This window comes from Lepisosteus oculatus, chromosome 4, assembly GCF_040954835.1.
Source record: "Lepisosteus oculatus isolate fLepOcu1 chromosome 4, fLepOcu1.hap2, whole genome shotgun sequence".
In the NCBI taxonomy this organism is placed as follows: Eukaryota; Metazoa; Chordata; class Actinopteri; order Semionotiformes; family Lepisosteidae; genus Lepisosteus; species Lepisosteus oculatus.
The window spans coordinates 46,618,541-46,640,327 of record NC_090699.1 but is presented as its reverse complement, the minus strand read 5'-3'; the positions used below and the strand labels follow the sequence as shown (position 1 = coordinate 46,640,327).

Here is a 21,787-nt window from a genome sequence, read left to right as displayed (position 1 = left end):
AACATTCAGAGGTTAGACAGGGGGCCCAGCTGGACATTGGAGCTACTGTGCTGTAGACACATCTGATCTCAGATGCCAATCTCCTCTGCTGTGACCCAGGGAACCTGCAGTCAGGTAACATTATTCCTCAGGCCTGCCAGGTAGATAGTGAGATTGACCTGATTGTTCCTGCCTCGATGGCAGGGTTTCCAACACACCCAGTCCCCATGAAGGAACAGAGAATGAAAGTTGAGCAGGTTTTCTTCCAGCTGTGGTACACCCAGACTGGAGCTGGATGGTCAAGCCACCCACCTCCCAGTGCAGAACATGGCAAAGAGGGGTGTCAGAATCCCCGCCCGCGCTGACATGGCCCTGGTGAGTGATAGTGAGTTCAAAGACTGTGAACTAGTTATCCCAGTGCTGGGGCAGTTCCCTAACCCCCTAGCAAGGGAAGGAGGGAGCGAGCAGGTGTCCTACACCCACCCCCATCGAACGATTATAAACAGGCATGAATAGATCGGAAAAGCAGATGCCCTGGAAACGGAGGAGCAGCATCAGCAGCCGCATCAGATCTCCCCAGATTTCCAGGATGTTGTTGCCCAGGATGCCATATGTACATGCTCTGCCAGGCAACAGCCACTCAGGAAGAGATGACTAGGATCAGCCACCCTAAAATACTTTTGGGAGGACTGATTGCTGCCAACACTGTTGTGCGTTTTCTATTTTTGATTGCTATTGGCACTCTCACCCTGACCGCCCCAAGAAGGCAGGTGTCAAAGATGCAGAAGGTGATGGCAGAGGGTAGTGACAGGCTGTATCAACAGCAGCAAAAGCTGGAAAGCCTAGGGAAAACCCTACAGGTAACTTCCTATGCAACAGGGTTAAATCTGAACCCACTTCATCCCACTCTTATAAGTAGAGGAGTATGTGACGTTAACCACCCCATGGCTCATGGCTCACCCAGAAGGCGATCCAAGATTGAATTTGGTTCCAAATCTTGCGATGGGTATGGTTACCAATGCTATCCATTGGCTGTGTCTAAATGATCCACCATTGAAAGGTGTAAAGCTACTAGAACGAGCAGAGGGAGGTTTGTGAACCCCCATGGAGAGCAGGTTTGGAAGTAAATGGCTGGTCGGTACACCACATGATACAGCTACCACAACGCAGCTGCCTAATCAAACAGTTTTCCTGCAAGTTCCCGAGGAGGCCATAGTGCATCTTGGTGACTTAACACTGTACTGTCTAGAACCAGACAATTTAAGACCAAACGTGAGGTCGTGGATGCCTTCAGGTGCTGCACTGTTGAATTGGATAGTTAAGTCCAAGAAACAAGTAAGCCTTGAAGGGGTACAGGTAGTTGAGTTCGCCTTTAATGGAACAGACCTCCAAACCACCCTGGTAGGTGCCCATCACAGTTGTTGTGGTTCATCGGGGGGCTGGGAAAAGGAACCGGTCTAATGCTGCTGCTGGGTAGCTGGATCATGTCTGGCAGGTAGCATGAATGAGTCAAAGGTAACATGTCAAAAGAAATTAAGTGACCTCTCCCCAAAATCTGCCGACTACAGAGGTATCAGATATTGACAGTGAACTTCCCGACGTGTAAAGCCTAGATTTAGATGATGTCTCCTACCTTGGTTATACATGCTCCAGGTGTTATGATAAGCTACTGTAAGTGATGGTCAGCTTCTCATGTGAGTGTGACTTATCATCTGTTCAAGCGGATGTTATTCATAATATATGTTTCCAATGCTGGCTCCTGTATGAATTCTCAAGAACTAATGTGAACATTTAAGGTTAATGTTTTAAAAATACAAGGGACATCAAACCTGTTTTTGTTTGAAAACAACAATGTCTCAGGACCTCGTGACCTTCAAAAGTGGGGATAATGTCACGATTATCGTCCCTCCTCCTTAAGGGTGCTCCAGCCCTTTCACTTCAGACTTAATTCTGTGCACCTGACCCCTTTTCCCAGTCCACCTTAAAAGCAAGGCGCTGACGTTCAGCCTGGCTCTGCATCTGGTTTGTGCACCGTGCGAGTCCGGGACCTGGAAGCGCCTGGTCCAGTTAAGGTTTTAACCTCTCTTCCTGTTCCTTGTCTGCTGGTTCCGACCTGGTTCGTGTTTTTAATTCCTTGTTTGAATGGATCACCTGGCTATGGACTTTCTTGTGTTTTTGGATTCCCTCTATGGATTACTTTTGGATTGTTTGCCTCGGCCACACCTTCCCCGTGCACCAGCACACTTTGGACACGCCCCCCCTGTTTTCAGCCCCGTATCCCTGCATGACTTTTTCCTAGTGTTTCCCACTTCTTCGGATTGTGTCGTCTGCATAGGGTCCGGAAAGAACTGTACGTTACAGATAACCAACAGGGGCTTTGTGCATTTACTGGGACAATTATTAATTGTAGCAGTAAGTCACAAAATGATTCTTTGATGGCAATTAGAAAACCAACCCAGCGGGGTAACTCAGCAATGCACACACACACGGATACTAATACACAAGAATACATTTATTAACATATAAAATGTGCATATAAACATAACAGATCTTATAGTGAGGGTTAGCAGAATACAAAAGGTATATATTCAATAACGAAGATCTTCAAATACCAAGACGGAGATACATTCAGTATACCATTCATTTATACCGTTTCGTAAATGAACTTTGATTACAACTTCTACACTAGATACTCAAAACAAGTACATCACTCATAGAAATTAAATTGATATCAACTGGGGTTGAGGTAACAATTGAATTCTCGAGCTATAATGCGGAATGTTGAATACTCATCCAATCTCTTTGGATTCAGATTTCCCGTGGACACAAGAGAACAGTGCAGTCCTCTGGCCCGTTGCAAGCAGTGCTGGTCAGGTGTGAGGTGTGGGAGAAGGAGGGAGAGATTCCTGCTGTGACACGCTGGCAGTGGGGTCTCTGAAGACCGGCTAGTTAGTCCTGGCTTAACTAGCAGAGATTGTGCACATGGAAAGTGACTGCGGGTCCAAGCAAGTCACACGAAGACCGGTTCGTTCCCGATGCGGCAGTAGTCCTTAATCCTGAGATTCAGCTGTCCACACTTCCGACCGTAGTTCACTCGTTGATCAGGCGGGTGTTTGCAGTGGGTTCGCAAGGCTTGCTGCTGGGCTAAGCTCAGGCGGATCCTTTAGTTACGCGTGCCGACCTCCGTTCTCGACTCTTAGAACAAAGTAAAGTCCTGGCACTCAGACACACTGGCTGTTACGTGATTGTCCGAGATGAGTCTGAGAATGTCCTAGAGGAGCCCCTTCCTGGGCACTGCGCTGCCTGTTTTATCTGGAACTGTTTTAACTACGGTCGTTCATTGGTTGAATGTTCCGTGGGCATTCGAGACCCACATGACGTTACCCTGCCCTATCAGTTCCTGATTGGCTGATCGAGGTGGAGGATCGGTAATCATGCTCTCTGACATTAGGGTCGTAAACAACCTGGGATGCGACTCTCCCAAGGAACCTCCCAGACATTAAGGTGTCAGAGATTACTATTTATTAGGGTGGCTGGTGAATCTCAGCTTTAGGAGTTGTTCCTAAAGAAAAACAACTTAAATGTGAACCAAATGGATTGGCCTCTTTGTATCCAGCACCACTGAGATGAGGGAGAGAGAGACTGGTGAGGGAGCAGCAAACTTAATTCCTGTATTTTTAATAAGCCTTGCCTCTACAACAGTTAAAGATGTAGAAATAAAATTCAGCAATGTTATGTGAAGATAGTACAAATACACTACTAATACCTGCACATTTTAGATTGCCACATTACAAAAGAAAATGTTGCTGCTCTAGAAGAAGAGCAACCAGATATAGCCCAGGGATTACTGGAGTGCCCTAAACTGGCAAGCTGAAGAAACTGTACCTTTTTAGTATGTAAAAAAGACTGCATGGGAATGTTGTAGGAACAACAGTTCAAAATCCTGTAAGGTACTGACAAAGTCAACCCGAATGAACACAATGAAAATAAATCAAAGGTGCAGCTGGAACCTATGTAAACATGCAATAAGAACTGAGAGCAGGAGACACTTCTTTACAAAGAGGGTTTCTGGAATCTGGAAAAAGATTATGTTCCAACTGTTATTAAAGACAATACCCATTCTTCTTCTAAGAAATTGCTGGTTGAGATACTGGGATCAATTAAATACTGAATACTAAGTGAATACTTAAACAATCAACAAGGTTTATTAATTGATTTTTTGTTGATATTTAAGTTTCTTTCTTAATAGTGTTTAGTCTGAGCAATCAATTTTGTATTAAAAAATATCAATTTTCAAAACTTGTATTTAAAGTATTTCATTTGTAATTCAAGAAAGTACGACATCAGCAGAAGGGGGTGAATGCCTTTGCAAAGTACTATAAATGGGTTGAATAAGTTCCTCTCTTGTAACCTTTATGATGTTCATAAATTGGTTATGTAGAATGTTTTATATGGTCATTTCTTTATTTCTAAAAATAAGCTTTCAAAAGCAACATGCCTAAATATAATTAAAATAACTGCATGTGTACTTTATGTGAGGAAAGATAAGGATGGTAATTATAAACAATATTTTTTTCTCTGACAGCAGGATGTTAACAGGCTTATTTTTTCTTGAACATGTCCAATATCAAGCCCAGTGTGAGAATTTGAAAATTTAAACTGCAGACTCATGCTGCTTATAGTTACTGTATGTTTTAAACTCTTGCATTTGTAATTGAATGCATGGATATATTAACAAATAGTCTACCTTTATGGGGGTCTTCCTGACTCTTAGCCTACTATGAGCCTGGAACCATGCTCCATGAGTCCGCAGTTCAGCCCAAAATTCCAGTTACACAACACTTGTCAAAAATAGAATTTCACAATTGTTGATGCACTTTCTTTGGTTGAGTGAGCTTGCTTATTCATTTCTGGCTAATATTTGCATTCCGTGAAGTATATTTTCACCTGAGTGAAGGATTTTGGAAAGTCTTTGAACAAAGTCTTAACCCTAACCCTAACCTACTGTAAGCCAAATCCAAAGCTAAAGTTAGCGTTAGGATTCCCACAAAATGTAGACAATTTCTGATGGCATAGCTGTGTTTTATTTCAGAAAAGGAATTTGGTATCTTCACTTTTTTTCTTACCTACAATGTTGTCTACAACTGCAATGTTGTCTACTGTATTTTTTCAAACAGGTGGCTTCGAGTTCTTGGGTTGGTAACAATATGTTTATACACAAGATCTAATGTATTGCCATTGCCCCTGTGTCTTGGGTCGAGTCTGAGATGCAGGTGATGTACGGAAAGTGCTGCAGTATGGACTAAAGCCCCTCTCTCCACCTTCTGTCCTCAGTGAGAAACCAACTGCTCACCTGGCCTCCGATATGGACCTGGAACTAGACCTGACTGAGCCACTGTGCCTGGGCAGCACCGATACTCTCACCAATGGCAACAAAGCTGACCTGGAGGCAGCCAAGCGCCTGGCCAAGAGATTATACAATCTGGAAGGCTTCAAGAAGTCTGATGTGGCCCGACACCTGAGCAAGAAGCAAGTGATGATGTTACTTCTGTCTTGTCTCCTGTGTCTCCGTACTCCTGTGTCTCCTCCCAGGGTTAAATTTTGTGTTCTTGTGTCAATAGAAACATCACAAATCAGAGGAGGCCATTTTGTTTCTTAGGCTCGCTTCAGCTGTTCAGTCCAAGAATTCCATCCATCTGTGAAGGATCCTGGAGAGCTGGCTTCAGCAACATTGCTGAGTAGCCTGTGTTCCTCTCTTTAACTGTACATGGTACTCGGATGAGAAATGATAAATGGAGCATGGAGCATGTGTGCAATATGTTATAGTGTAAACATAGGAAATACACAGAACAACACACTGCTACCACAAACATGTCTGCTAATGACAATTAGTTCAGCCAGGTGATGGCTCAAATACCTGCCACTCCATTTACCTGTATTTCTTCCACTTTTTTTGAAACTTTCTCAGAAGAAATGTTCCAAAAACCAAATGAGTTAAGGTATTTCCAAAGTCCTGCTACAAAGCAATGAGCTTTGTAGTCACTGTATAGTCACATGAGTTTCCGTCACTGTACACCAGCCCACCTTGTAGATATCAGCTTTATGCAAAACCTCCTGCTGTGGTCAAAGGGATCTAATAAAATTGTGTTTTCTCACTTATCATGGAAATAATGAAATAACAGATATCATGCAAAAATTAGGCTTAGTAATAAGCTTCTTCATGTATTTTTTTCCAAATCATTTGAAAATATCACTCTGATAAAGTGATTGTTTAAAAAAACAAAGAAAATAGGGAGCTAAAAGAGAAGTAGTGGAGTAAATGTAAGGCCTTGCAGCTGCAAAGCTCATTTTGGAATATCACAGTGAATCGAGAATAACTTTTTTAAGTTTTATTTTTTAATGTCTTCTGTTTTATAATCTCTCGAATTAGAGTCTGCAAATTTCTTGACTGTGGTGGAGTCAATAGCTGTTTAATTTACAACTAGTATTACAGTATTCCACTATATATTGTATTACACAGTTGTAAACTATCCACGGAATGAATTATTTCTGCTGTGATCAATCTGGGAAAGTGTCTTACTTTGTCAGAAATTTAAGGAGACTAAGAGTCATGAGATATTGCATTATCTGTGATTTCTCCATTTTGTGTTTGGTTATTTGTGTTTCCAGAAACCTTGTTTTAGTGTGTCAGTATGTCTTTTAACAATCAATATGAAAAATAATAACGCATGATAAAGGGCACAGTCTGCATAAATACTTGTGTGCCTTGGTTCTTGTGTCTTGATGGTTTCACTCTTCTGTGCTGGTGTGTTGGTTGGGATGAGACTACAGGTGAATGACGAGTGATGCCTCCTTCTCTGTTGCTCTCCCTGCAGCAATGAGTTCAGCCAGATGGTGGCAGAGGAGTATCTCCGTTTCTTCAACTTCACAGGCATGAGTGTGGACCAGGCTCTGCGGTGAGCTGAACACCTCCACAGGGTCACACTGGCCATCGCTTGTAGGTCAGAGGGTTGCAATTCTGACTGGCTTGTGAGCCCCTTTCATGGAATTACTCCGGATGAAGAACTAACCCTGAAAAAACATAAAAGCAGATGGAAAGATCATTATAAAAATGCTAAATAAATTCAAAAACGTTTCCAGGTGAAATAACTGAGTAGATCCTTAGTAGGAACTTGTCAAAACAAATTTGTTTTTGGTTGGGGAGCAAAAAACAGTTATTTATGGGACTGGCTTCATTAGAGACAGGAGGATGGGGCACACAATTCAAGTGAGGCCATTGTATGCCTGCAGTCCAATCCCTTGTTAAATTATTGACTATGGTGTACTGTGCTTAAGACTTAAGAGATCATTCAAACTAGACCAAAAGAAAAATGGCAAATAATGCACAACTTAACCTTGGTAAGCTGCTGTGCATGGAATATGTTGAATGCTTGATAAACCATAGTCGAGCCGTGCTGCTGACATCCCCCTCCAAGGGAGACAGAGTCAAGTTCCAGTGCTCAATTAGTTCTAGAAATTCAATAAAGTCAGGACAGTTTTAGAAAAATTCCAGGGACTCAGTTCCATTATTCTGTCTGAAAAGTCCTTGCCTCAGACCCTTATGTCAAGGTTGATTTTGAAGGAAATCTTTTCTTTTTCTATGTAAATGCGTCTGGTGAAGGACTGTTGTACAGCACAGCTCAAGGCTCAAGTGAGTGGAGTGTCTGAAGGACTGTGTTGGACAGTAACCCCAGGCTCTGACCTATGTTTCAGGGTCTTTCTGAAGGAGTTTGCGCTAATGGGAGAGACACAGGAGAGAGAAAGAGTGCTGTCCCACTTCTCCAGGAGATACCACTCCTGCAACCCCAACACCATACCGTCTGAAGGTAAGCAACAGCCCCATGACTGTCTTTGCATTCTTGTCAATGTCCTTCAGATCACTACATATTACAATCAGCAACTCCAGAAGAGGGAAAGTTTCCATTTTTCACTGAGTGGCGAGAATATCGTCTGCATGACCTTGTGCATCAGGACCCATGAGATACAGCACTAACAGAGAGTATTTTGTTTGTGTCTTCTCCGTTTTGTGTTTGGTGTTGTGTTCCAAGACTATTTCCAGTGTGTTAAAACTGTTCATTACACTGTACACTCTGTTCTTGAGATACACCTGTACACATACATTTGTACAATGACATACTGTACAAACTGGTTCCCATAAAAAATAAGGATAAAATGCCTAATAGTGTCATTAAACTGGGATTTGCTGTTGTTGCTCTAATTGTGCAAACTAAAATGCTGTGTCCCTTTCCATCCTGATATAAATCTAAATTTCCCACAGATTTAACAGCTGTAATAGGTACAGTAGACTATGGATACCTGCAATAGTATTATTAATTTAGCAGGTACCCTTACTGGTCTAGAAACTTTACATTATGTGAAACTGCAAGAAACAATCATTCAGGTACAATAAGGTAAATAAATTGATTAAATAACAATGCAATTAGTGCAAAATAGACAAGCATTTGCTCATGAACAAATGAAATAGTAAAAACAGAAAGAGTGTCCAGATGCAGTGGGCACAGAGCAGTAATGTAAACATCCTTTACTTATATAGTATAGGGTGTACAGTGAGTAAGTGCTACTAGGAAATTACACTACCAATTTCAGAGTTAAAACATCAGTGCAATACAGTGTAAGAATTATTGAAAGATGTGCTTGAGAGGAGAAGTCACGGGTACAGTATAGTCTTGACAGGTGAATCCAGAGCAGGAGCTGAAAGGTGGTCTGGGACTGAGAGGCTTTCTTTTCTGTGGGCAGTTCATTCCACTGAACAGGCTGTGAAAGAGTAGTACAGAGAGAGGGTACAGAAGTCTGATGCATAGAGGTCCTGAGGGAATATGGGGAGAGACTGATGGTGGTTGTGGAGAAAGCTGAGGCAACACTAAGAAGCCAAAGGAGGCACTAGGGGAATGCAGTATAAAGAGAACAGTGAAGATAAGGGGAGCTGAATTCCAGATGAGTTGGAGTGGGTGGAAGGCTTTGGCAGCATGTCAAGCTAAGTGGTAGTTAGAGGTGTCTGGTGAGAAATTCCCAAGGTCTGGAATAGGAGTTGTTTACAATAACTGGTAAGAAACTGGTGGATTCTGTGATTGTTGTTAAAGGTGAGAAACCAGAATCATGTCTGAGAAGAAATGTTGGGAGTAGAAGAGAGAGGGTCCAAATGACACAAGATGTCCTTGACAGAGGAGGGGTGGGACAGAGTCAAGAAGAAAATACATGAAAGGATCCATAGAGGGGGAGGGAGAGGAAGACAAAAAAGGACGTCAGACTGAGAGTGGTTGGGTTTAAGATGATCGAAGAGCTCCCAGGAGATGATGACTGTGAGACAAAGTAAACATGAGTATCAGTAGGAGGAGAAGAAAGGAAGATTTCAACGTTATAAGCATAAAAATGTTACAAAAAGCATGCACGTGAGAGGAGATGGAGAGAGAACAGAAGAGGACCCAGCACAAGACCTTAGGGAACATCACTGAGGTGAGACCTGCAGTGTCAGTGAGATCAAGAAGGATTAAGACAAACAGGGGAGAGACATCTTTAGAACCTGAAACAATATGACACTTTACTGAAGCTGGCCTTGTTTAAAAGTGGTATTCTGACCTCTTGGTTGTCATCATTGTCAATGGTGTGTCTCTTTTTCAGACAGTGTCCACACCCTGACGTGTGCTCTGATGCTGCTCAACACAGACCTCCATGGCCATGTGAGTGTTTTGAGCATTGAGAAGAGACTAATTACGGAAGCGCATTGTTGTCACTAAGGGAAAAAAAAATCAAATTCACCCCCTTATCTCGTAATTACGAGATAGCAGTGCTTACGTCAGTGTATGTATAACCCATTACGTTGTGCACTGAACACATGTTGAAGCTACAGTGAACTTGGCTGGCACATTTAATTTGGTTTAATGATTGTGTCCAGTGCTTAAGAATTTGTACAGATTTCGACTGAGGTTCAGTCATAATGGAAACGTGCAATTTTTAGCAAATAGGAACGGAGTCATTACAAGCATGAGGACCAGTTATGTGGGATTTAGAGATCAAAGCAATGATGGTTCAGTTATGAACAGTTACACGTGCAATCATTTCCACTGCTTAATACTGTAAGTCCGCACGTAGCAATATAGGTATTGTAAAGGACACAGACGACATTACAGGTTGTGCGAGCCGGTTGCCAGCATGGTGACATCACTGCCCTTCCCTGTGAGGTTGTGAGATCTCCCTTTAGCTCAGCTGGCTGGTTCCTTGATGAATGACGCCGGAGACCTGGGTTTGAGCCCCAGCAGTGCAGGGCCGACCTGAGGCAGGACCCACGAGGGCATAAACCCACGAGAACCCATGAGCGCTGTAGTATTAAAGGAATATATTAAATGTTTATTCCATACCGAAAAGAAACAACGTTTTGGCTGTGAGGGCTTCACAGCCGAAATGTTGTGTTACTTTTTTTCTCTTTTCAGCTTGGAATAAACATTGAATAAATAAAGAGAAAAAAGCATGGAATATATAAAGGGAAAAAGAAAGTAACACAACATTTCGGCTGTGAAGCCCTCACAGCCAAAACATTGTGTTTCTTTTCTTCTCTTTTCAACATGGAATAAACCTTTAACGCGTTCCTTTGCAGCCTACGCATGCTGACATAGCTACCTACTTGATATAGGTCTTATACAACAATTGTGCTATCGCATGAATACGCAAGAATTACTAAGTCATAATTACAAGATATGTTTCTCGTAATTATGAGATAAGGGTGAGGATTTTTTTTTCTTGGCTGCAGCAATGCGCTTCCATAATGAATGGATGAGAGTTAAATCTACCAAGTTTTAGTTCTGTGTGTGAGTGTGTGCAGGTATTAGTGAAAACAGACACAGTGAGGACCAATGAAACAGTCTTCACCAGTCGAATTATATTTTTGCAAACAAAATAGTTTGTTCACAAAAATCTAAAAGTCCCAAACTATTTGTTGTTTCTGTTTTTACACCTTATGTAGAATAGCAATTGAAAACATAATGAGACTATAACTGTAAATACAGGTATAAACTGTGTATGAGAGATGAGAGGGATACTGAGCTAAAAGATGAGAGAGAAGAAAAAGGGACACTTAGGTGACTGAGAGAGGAGAGGGACACAGAGCTAACTGAGAGTGGAGAAGTACACAGAGCTAACTGAGAGAGAAAAAAAGGACAATGAAATAAGTGAGAAATGAGAGAGACACTGACTTAACTGAGAGAGGAGAGGGACATACAGCTAACTGAGAGAGGAGAAGGACACTGAGTTAAGTGAGAGATGAGAGGGACACTGAGCTAACAGAGAGGAGAAGGACACAGAGCTAACTGAGAGAGGAGAAGGACACAGATCTTACTGAGACAGGAGAGGGACACTGAGTTAAGTGAGAGAGTATAGGGACACTGAGCTGACTGAGAGAGGAGAAGGACACTGAGTTAAGTGAGAGAGGAGAGAGACACTGAGCTAACAGAGAGGAGAAGGACACAGAGCTAACTGAGAGAGGAGAAGGACACAGATCTAACTGAGAGAGGAGAGGGACACTGAGTTAAGTGAGAGAGTATAGGGACACTGAGCTGACTGAGAGAGGAGAAGGACACTGAGTTAAGTGAGACAGGAGAGAGACACTGAGCTACAGTAACTGAGAGAGGAGCGGGACATACAGCTAACTGAGAGAGGAGAGGGACACTGAGTTAAGTGAGAGAGTAGAGGGACCCTGAGCTGACTGAGAGAGGAGAAGGACACTGAGTTAAGTGAGAGAGGAGAGAGACACTGAGCTACAGTAACTGAGAGAGGAGCGGGACATTCAGCTAACTGAGAGAGGAGAGGGAAACTGAGTTAAATGACAGAGTAGAGGGACACTGAGCTGACTGAGAGAGGAGAGGGACACAGAGCTAACTGAGAGAGGAGAGGAACTCTAAGTTGGGCTCCTCTGCTCCTGTCCAGCTGTTTTCAGTGCAGCCAGGCTGGGCTCCTGTCCATAGTTTCTGTGTTTCAAAGCAGCGTTAGAACTTTCAGAATGGAAGCAGTGCTGTATATGACCAGAAGATCACCCCTGTAGTCATACAACTGGTATGTATGGCAGAATCTCTGGTCCTTGGCAACAAGTCTCCTGCAGAGATCAGTCCAGAATGTCTGGAATAAAGCCTTATGCCAATGCAATAACATTCTAAGAAGCCATTGAATGGCATCATAGTTGAAAGAGTAAGAAAGTCATCTTGGTCAATCTATAAAATTAAGGGATACTAAAAAGGTCTTTTACAAAGAAGGATCTCGAGGGCAGTATTCGTGACATGTTGCTCTCTGCTTCTACTCCCTCAGAACATTGGCAAGCGGATGTCATGCATGCAGTTCATTGGGAACCTGGAGGGTCTGAACGACAGACAGGACTTCCCCAGGGATCTGCTCAAGGTCAGTCCTGGAGTGGAACTCTCATATTGAAAGAACAAGTTTCTGCAATTCATTAAATGGGAAAAGTTGCTATCGTAGGCATATTGACTATAAGTCAATAATATTGACTATAAGTGTAGGTGTCATTCCATATTCATTGGAAGTTTTATTTCACACCTCTCTACACCTATTCTGGCTTCACACCTCTTGATTGGCGTCTCTTTCTGTCCCCTGCTCCCGCCTCTCACTCCTCCTCCCTCCCAGCCTTTGTTCTCCCGCTACATTACCTTTGCTTACTGCCTTGTCTCTCTCACACCTGAAGAAGGCTCACGGCTTAAACGTTGTGTTTTCTTTCTTCTTTTTTTCAGCATGGAATAAACCTATTACTTGTTCCCTTATAAGTGTAGTTCAGGACCCTATGCAGATGCTAAAATCCATAAGTAAGTGGAGAAGGACATCAGGAAAAGGTACAGCAGGATTAGGACGGGTTGACAGACAGGGGGTGGTGACGGCGGTGATCAGGTGCTCGGGGACATGGGTAACGCGAACAATCCAGACAGTCCAAAGGGGGAAACCGGGGCGCAGTCCAGAGTCCAGGAACCGGGGGATCCATCTGAGACAAACAGGTTTAAAATCTGGAACAGGATCCGGAACAGGAACAAGGAGTTAAAACAGAGTGACGAGGCCAGGCGCTCCGAGCCACGGACTCAGACGGTCAGAACACCAGGGAATAAGGCCTGCCCTCGGGCTGCCCGCGAGCCCGGGAAATAGGCCAGCCTTGTGGTGTCCATCTTCCATGCTGAGCCAGGAATAGCGAGAGCACCAGGCTTAAATAATGAAACAAAACAGGGAGCACATAATCAACTAAAATACGAAAGGGTCGGAGTGCCCTTAAGAGGAGGGGTGACAATCGTGACAGTAAAGCCTTTATTAACCTAAGTGATGAAACATAAACTACTATATGCATTACATTATACCTCTTATCTTCAAATTGCAAAGCCCTTTATATTTCTGCATCATAACATTCCACAATTAATATAACACATCAACCGTTGCTACCCATAAATAGAAACTGTCATTGTGAAATATGATTGTCACCACAGCTAAAAACATGGTAAAATACAGTTGATGTGAGGACATGTTATTTAAGCCTGTTTTATGTAAGTGGTGCATTGTCAGTCTGGACAATACACTGATGTTTTGTATGACCTTAATTACACTGAAGTGCCTGAGATTTCCTGGGTAGTAGTTTCCATGGTGGTGGAACAAGAAACCACCTTAACACTTAACACTATTAACACTTTAAAACAAATTACTCAATAAAGTGATAAACTGGGATGATTTGCATGTGTGCTTACTTTATTAAAAATGCTGTCTGTGGCTGAAATAATTAGCCTCAGAGAATATTTGGGGAAATCTGTTTTCAAAATGACTGGGAAATGCAGCTCTTTTCCCATGAAAACGGATAGACCTCTCAAGATTGATGAAGGAGAGTTATAGCTAGACCTCACTGTTGTGACACCAAACTGTATCAACATAAGAGAGCCTGGTAGCAGGGAAAGTTTTCTGATTTTCTCTGTGCACCATGACAGTTGTAGATAGCACAGTTTGGAAAAACTTACCTGTAAACCATGTGTCCAGTGAGCAAGAGTCTCGGGGTTTACAGCCGTGTGACTGGGCTGGATTGTGACATTTGTGTCTGAGAGAAAGGAACAGGTGCCTGGAAAGCATACAGAGAGTTGTATGGTTAGCATGTAGAAGAGAGCTGGGAGAGAATACAGTTTGAGCTTATCAAAGAAAGCTGAGCATACAGGTGTGAGAGCTACTATATGTGGTCTCCTCTTAATTGCAATACTCTATGCCTCTGATTTGGCTGAGAGGTTCCCATGATTCTGTGTTTTTAATAAAATGCAAATATTTTATCTATTCAATCCCTGATATTTTAAAGGTTAGCACTTAACATTCATATGTTCATGGCACAATGACAAGCAGGAAATCGGACCAGTCACCAACATAACAGCATCCGCTGCATCATTAGAGATATGCAAAATGATTATTCAAATTTATTTTGCAAGGATGAGTTAAAATGATTGACCTGCTATAGTTTATATTTATTTCACTTCTGTAACAAGGTACAAAATCCTGTTTTAAATTAAAAAATGTTTTTGTTTATAATTAGAACAGACATTTCATTTCATCCTACAGAGTGTGATTGATTATTCCACAGAAAGGGTGCTAGCTGCTCCTCAGTTTTAAGTGCTAAAAATTCACTTTCCTTCACTACTCCATCCCAACCATGGGCACTGCATTGTTCTGTTCTGTTAGATAGCTTGACTTTGATATCATGCAGAGCGTGATGTACAGTAGATGCTCATGCAACATGGTGAAGGTTGGATCCCTGGCAGCTGGAAATGTGGAAGACATGGACAGCTACACAGAGTGTTTTGGAAGATCGGTGGGTGTTTTAGTCAAGCTAGTTTCTGTGCTCATGATAACCACAGAGAGAGAACACAGAAGGAAGAGACTGGTTCACTGGTAATTGTCCTTTATTTATTCGAGGCAAATGTTACGGCAGTCCTTTGTAGTATTCTCCCACTCCAACTCCTTCTCTTTCTCTGTCTTCTTCCCTGTAGCTACCTCTTTTTGTCCTTCTCTCATCTGCATCCACTTTCCTCGTTCTCCTCCTTCCTCTCTGTAACTGCTGGGTTCCCATGTTGCCCCACCATTTTCCCTCTCCACAATGTTCTGCCATTCTCTCTCCCACCCTCCATATTGCCTGCAGTCATTCTCTGACATCCATTTTGTACCTCGCTGTGAACTCTCGCCCTTCACCCATCCACATATCTCCGTACTGTATATCAACAGCAAAAACAGTGAAAAAACATATACTGTAGATCTGGTATCATACAGTATATCACCGGCAGAGCTGAGACTGTGCTTTGGAAATTAAAATGGAATATTCATAGCATAAAAATGCATTCTTATTAATTCTCTGTAAATCTCCATCTCTCTCTCCCCTGTTTGATATTCTGTGCATGTTGTTGGCAGTTGAATTCAATTAATGTGCAGCGGTGAATGTCAGAGGCAGCCCCTAGTGTCTTTGGCTCTGTTTTCCATTCTTTCTCCCTCCCTCGCCCTTCCTGTCTGAATGCAGGCGCAATTATTTTTGGTCATGGGTCTCTCAAAGTGAATAATGGCAATGGGTGGCACCCTTTCCTTGTAACAGGAGCACCGGTTGTGGCTGGTGAATGGAGTGAAAGGAGAAGACTATAGCTCAAAAAGATGAGAATGGGCTTGATGTGTAAGGACCCAAGGCCCCCTAACTGTCAATGTCTGTCAGATTGCCTCACGTTCTCCCTTTTCAGACTGGCATTTTCCTTTAAGGTCCCTATTCCATAGTTCCCAGTGCACTGCTTTCCTAGCTGTGGTTTAATGGATCCAGTCTATAGTGCATTTATCAGCATTTCTGCTGCAAGACAGAGAGGCCTGAGTATGAAACTGTAGAGGCTGCTTGTCATTACCCCTCTTCTCTTCCCTTTCTTATTCTAAGAAGACTTTCTCTTTTATTTTTTCTTAAAATGGTCTTTTATTTGTTTATTTCTTTCCATTTTGAAAAGAAGAGCAGTTTGAACTCATTCAAACCATTATCCTTAAGTAAAGATAACTGGAGTGCATTGATCAGCCTGAGTAAGACGGAAATAGCTGACTGTGGCTGCTGAGTTTGACTTTATACTATATGTTCCTTCAAAATTTCAGAAAAGTGATGTGAAGGGTTGTTAAGTTTAGGAGCAACAGACAAAAGCATTAAAAACATAACCAATGAGTTTTAGAATCAATAACAATTATTGCTTTATTAATGCTGCTCACTATATACTATGGGTATATAGAAAGAGCTGATGTCATTTAATTCCTTGTGCTATGATCTTTCCTGCAAAGTGCTGTTGCAACTGTAATTTGCATCAGTAATATTTTTTACCCATTGTTAGAAGTGTGCAAGAATTCATTATTTGATCATAGACCACTATGTAAATGATATGTTACATTACAATGTGCCTACTGTACTATCAGCCAGCATCTTTGTAATAACAATGGAGGATATTATGAAACAATGCTCATCTAGTGTACAGTATGTGGGAGAGTCCTGGCTTTGTGTCTGTGAGCCAATGTAGACCTGGTGCTTTTGAGTCAGTTCTGCCCTAGTATCTGTGAGGCAGAGCTTACCTGTTGTCAATGAGGCAATGCTTCTCTGGTGTTTGTGAGGCAGTGATGGTCTGTGTGTGTAAGGCAGTGTTGGTCTGGTCTACTTGAGGTAGAGTTGGCCTTGTGCCTGTGAGGCAGTGATGACCTTGTGTCAGTGAGGTAACGATGGTCTGGTGTGTTGTGAGGCAGTGTTGGCCTGGTGTCTGTTAGGCAGTGTTGGCTTGGTATCTGTGAGGCAGTTTTTGGCCTCATGTCTGTGAGGCAGTGCTGGACTGGTGAATGTGAAGCAGTTGTGGCCTGGTGTCTGTGAGGCAATGCTTGCCTGCTGAATGTGAGGTAATTGTGGCCTAGTGTCTGTGAGGCAGTGTTGGTCTGATGTCTGTAAGACAGTGATTGCCTGGTGAAGGTGAGGCAGTGTTGGTCTGGTCTACTTAAGGTAGAGTTGGCCTTGTGTGTGAAGCAGTATTGGCCTGTTGTCTGTGAGGCAGTGTTGGTCTGATATCTTTGAGGCAGTTTTGGCTTGTTGTCTGTCAGGCAATTTTGGTCTTGTGTCTATGAGTCTTTGTTAGCCTGGCATCTGTGAGGTAGTGTTGGTCTGGCTTCTGTGAGGCAGTTGTTGCATGATGAATGTGAGGCAGTGATTGTTTGGTGTCTGTGAGGCACTGCTGGTCTGGTGAGTGTAATACAGAGTTGAACAGGTGTCTGTGAGGCAGTGCTAGCCTGTTGAATGTGAGGCATTTGTGGCCTGGTGTCAGTGAGGCAGTGCTGTCCTGGTGTCTGTGAGGCAGTTTTGGCCTTGTTTCTGTGAGGCAGTGTTGGCCTGGTGTCTGTGAGGCAGTGTTGCTCTGATGTTTGTGAGGCAGTGTTGGTCTGATGTTTGTAAGGCAGTGTTGGCCTTGTGTCTGTGAGGCAGATTTGGTCTGAAGTTTGTGAGGCAGTGTTGGTCTGGTGTCTGTGAGGCAGTGTTGGTCTGATCTATGTGAGGCAATATTGGCTAGGTGTCTGTCAGGCAATGTTGGTCTTGTATCTATGAGGCTTTGTTAGCCTGGCATCTGTGAGGTAGTGTTGGTCTGATGTGTGTGAGGCAGTGCTGGCCTTATGTGTGTGAGTCAGTTTTGTCCTGGTATTGTGTTAGTCAGATTTGCTCTTGAGACAGTGTTAGTCTGGGTTTTGTAAGGTAGTGTTGATTTGTGTTCTTGAGGTATTGTTGGCCTAGTGTATATGAGGCAGTGGTGGTCTGTTCTGGTCTGGTGTCTTTCAGTCAATCTTGACATAGTATCTGTGAGGCAGTGTTGGTCTGATGTCTGTAAGGCAGTTGTGGCCCGGTGTCAGTGAAGCAGTACTGCCCTTGTGTCTATGAGGTACTGTTTGCCTGGAGAATGTGAGGCAGTGTTGGCCTGCTGTCTTTGAGGCAGTGTTGGTCTGATGTCTGTGACGCAATTGTTGCATGGTAAATGTGAGGCAGTATTTGCATTGTTTCTGTGAGACAGTGCTGGCATGATGTGTGTGAGGCAGTGCTGGCCTCGTCTCTGTGAGACAGTGTTGATCTGGTGTTTGTCAAGCAGTTTTGGTCTGTTGTCCTTAAAGTATTGTTGGCCTAGTGTCTGTTAGGCAGTTTTGGTCTGGTGTCTGTTAGGCAGGGATGGTCTGATGTCTGTGTGACAGTGTTGGCCTTGCGTCTGTGAGTCAGTGCTCGTCTGGTGTCTGTGAGGCAGTGTTGGCCAGATGTTTGTGATTCATTGTTGGTCTGGTGTCCCTGAGACAGTTTTGCCCTTTTGTCTGTCAGGCAGTGCTAACCTGGAATCTGTAAGGCAGTGCTGGTCTGATGTATCTAATGCAGTGCTGTCCTGGTGTCTGTTACACAGTGCTGGTCTCTTGTTTGTGAGGCAGTGCTATGCTGGTGTCTGTGAGGCGGTTTTGACCTTGTATCTGTGGTGCAGTATTGACCTTGTGTCTGTGAATTAGTGCTAGCATGTTGAATGTGAGGCAGTGTTTGTCTGATGTTTGTGAGGCAGTGCTGGCCTGATGTGTGTGAGCCAGTATTGGTCTGGTGTTTCTGAAGCCGTGTTAGTCTGGTGTTCTTGAGGCAGTGTTGGCCTGTGTCAGGTCTGGTTTATGTGAGGCAGTGTTAGCTCTGTGTCTGTGTGGATCTGTGTTTGTCTGGTGTTTTTTAAACAAAACTGTCCAGCTGTCTCTGGATTGGCTAGTGTATTGGGAGCTGTCAGAGTGTCAGAGCACAGGAAGGATGCTGTGACAGAGCTGTGTTTCTGCACTGCAGGGGGCTGCATGGTGACAGCATGCAGACTGAAAGAACCAGGGCAATTTTAAGTAAGACAAGTCAGGACCTCATTGCTTACATCAGCATTGTGCAGGGTTTGAAGTTTGAGTGCTTTTCCAGAGCTGTATCAATAGAGAAGGAGAGGGATGGAGATTCTCTACTGTAGCTTTTGCTAGGCTGCTTTTCCAAAGAGACATGTCCTGATGTGACATGTTTTTTACAAAATTTACGCAGATGGAAAGCAATAAGTTAAGTGCTGTATTAATATTTGCAGGTAATAAGAAAATAAACCATCTATGGCTGATTGAATGTCAATATTTTTGATAACCTGTCTAGCCAGAGACTTCGAGAGGTTTCCCTTGGTGGCTTCTGCATCTGCAGGGTGCAGGTTTGGTCTATTTAGAGAGGCTACCCCATTTGGGAAAAATGAAGTCTCCTACAACCAGTCAAGTGCTTTGGGATAATGCTAAAAGAAAGACACTATATAAATGGAAGGAAGTATTGTTATAGTTGTTTCAGATTTGTCTGTGGTGCTGAATGAGATGAATCAGTGATTTTCGCTGTCCCACTTTCAATGCATAATGACCTTCATTCATTTTCAACAACCATTTAGTCCAATACAGGTTTGCAGTAAGGCGGAGTCTGACCCAGCAGACAGCAGGTGCAAGACAGGATATATATTTTGCACAGGACATAAGTCCATGGCAGGGCAAACATACAGACTCATTCACTCACAAACAAGTGGATGAAGGACAACTTGGAGGTATCCAGAGTGAGCTGTGCCACTGTCATAAAAAGTCAATTTTTCTTTATTAAATGTAGAAGACGTAAGAGATGTGACTGAGAATGCTAAAAAGTCTCCGAAAGATCTGTGCCGTGCAACTGTCAGCAGACCTTTGCTCTCAGTCTTCTCCCCTCCACAAGCGAAACAGAGTGCTGCAGACCCTTTCAGGTTATGTGCTCGGACTTGGTCACTTCTCCTCCTGGTCCACTCCAACACCAGCTGCTTCAATCTGTATTGTTACAGTTTTTCTCCCATATAGTTGAGAGTCAATCTGAATTAAAGTACAGGCAGCAACAGTTTCAACTTACCAGACCCAGCAGCCAGCGATCCAGCTTTCTTTCATGTTATGTTCTGGTTTTTCAAAGATCAAAGTCCATATATCCATGAAGTGGCTTCAATGTTTTTTCATCATGTATGAAAACATTTTCTTATGCAAGCAGCATGACAACTACAATTTGGATTTGACAGTGTATCCTGTATTCATTCATTCCCTCTTACATGTCATCTCCTCTTTCTGTTCTGTCCACTGTTCTCCTAAAGCCTCTATTTTCTCCCTCTTCCTTTTCACTAGAAGATCATACCTGTTTCTCTGCATCTTCCTGTCTTTCAATACACCTCTTTCCTGCCTCAGTGAAGAGACTAGAGCTGAATGCTAATTGGCATGTGAGAGGGGGGCATTGGGGAGTGGGGGTGGGTTGTGATTTGCTGCTTGGAGACAGAGCGGGGGGGGTGAGATACGCATGGAGAGAGCGAGGGAGAAGGGGAGAGCGAGAGAGAGAGCTCTCAGCCCCCATCAGGTCTCTTTTTCAGTGCGATTCAGACACTTTTCATCTGCAGCATGAAAAAAAAGCACAGCTATTGAGCAGAGGTAGAGAAATAGGCAGCAGAGGACAGAGACAACAGAGGCTACGCTTCTTGCTTTGTTGTACCACGGAGGAAAAAGCTTAAAAAAAGAAGAGACTAGCATTTTTTTAAAAATAAATAAAAATAAGACATCGACCAATGATGTGTCCAAAGGCGTGAACGAAAGAAAAAGGAGATAGTTTCTCTCTCCGAAGAGAAAGCACTGAGAAATCTGGATGGGAAATCACAAAAAAGGCACATTCCCATTTCATCCAAGGAAGAGGTGCCAATTTCTTCACTGCAAGGCTGAGTGTCCATCTTGAAAAGAGAGCAACAGGATATAATCCATATTCATCCAGGTTTTCATTTCTGTTGTTACTATCGTTTTTGCTCTGGAAGGCATGTCAGGATATTGAGCAGAATTTCAGTGAATCTGAGTGGGAGGAAGTCTGCTGTTTGTCCTTCCATGTTGTCCAACCTGCTGGTCCACCTGCACAGCTGACTGCCCATCTCCATCGACACACACCTGTGGGCCTGTTCTTCTGTGTTGCTGGCTGTCTGTCTGTCTTCTGGCTCTGTCTGTCCGACGTGTCTTGCGCTCTGGGGTCTGAGTGGTTCCATGCGGAATGCAGGGAAACAAAGAGCAGGGCTGTGCATCAGCCACGCCATGAGAGGAGGTGGTGTGTGAGCGAGTGAGTCACTCCACTGGCAGAGAGGGACAGCGAGACAGCAGGCAGTGACCCGGCCAGGTTACTGGCCAGCGTGGTGTTACAGGTGGAGAGTTTTGTACTTGCTAGTGAAAGCCTTTGTCTTTACAAAAACAGGGCCTCACTCTGCGATCTCTCAGCTTTATTCACTTACTTCCTCTTCACTCTGAAACACCAGACAGAAGCTTATGTAGTGTAGTACTAAGAGATCTTTGTGCCAAAAAGTGGCTTGTATAATAATGTTAAAAATCTTGAGGTACTAAAATCCTTGGCAGGGACCCTAAATGCAATTCTCCATCTAGAATCACTGTGAGTGTTTAAAGCCGAAGAGCTCTGCCACTGAGACCACCAGCTCAGTGCCTAAAAGAACCAATCTCTCCTCTTCAAGTGCCGTCTTTCCACTACATAAGAGCAAGTGTTCTTATTTGCATCATAACAATTTCTACCAGCGTACTCTGGAAGCACTCTGAAGTCATCCCATGATACTCAAACCAGCAAGACCTTATTTTTCTGGAGCACCAAGGATTTCGGGACAACAAAAATAAGGACATTTCAGCTTTGATTTTCACACATTTT

At 43.3% G+C, this 21,787-nt stretch overlaps 1 protein-coding gene and 1 long non-coding RNA gene across 10 annotated transcripts in view; one reads left to right on the top strand and one right to left on the bottom strand.

Annotated features, from left to right (window-relative positions):
• The window catches only part of psda (pleckstrin and Sec7 domain containing a), a 91,002-nt gene that overhangs the window by 46,617 nt on the left and 22,598 nt on the right, over positions 1–21,787 (top strand). For 6 of the 9 annotated variants that reach the window (XM_069189303.1, XM_015347802.2, XM_015347800.2 and 3 more), the window contains exons 6-10: positions 5,314–5,508; positions 6,855–6,935; positions 7,732–7,844; positions 9,658–9,716; positions 12,331–12,420. In XM_069189303.1, the coding sequence (XP_069045404.1) occupies positions 5,314–5,508; positions 6,855–6,935; positions 7,732–7,844; positions 9,658–9,716; positions 12,331–12,420 (538 nt within the window). Of the gene's footprint in view, positions 1–5,313; positions 5,509–6,854; positions 6,977–7,712; positions 7,845–9,657; positions 9,717–12,330; positions 12,421–12,767; positions 12,840–21,787 lie in introns of those variants that run through there. The other 3 variants (XR_011189468.1, XM_069189304.1, XM_069189305.1) reach the window with 3 other exon arrangements.
• On the bottom strand, positions 6,930–20,271 carry LOC107077415 (uncharacterized). The gene is made up of 3 exons (XR_001478450.2): positions 19,970–20,271; positions 14,022–14,119; positions 6,930–7,050 (listed from the first exon to the last, which is right to left on the bottom strand). It is a non-coding gene; the product is annotated as an uncharacterized lncRNA (long non-coding RNA).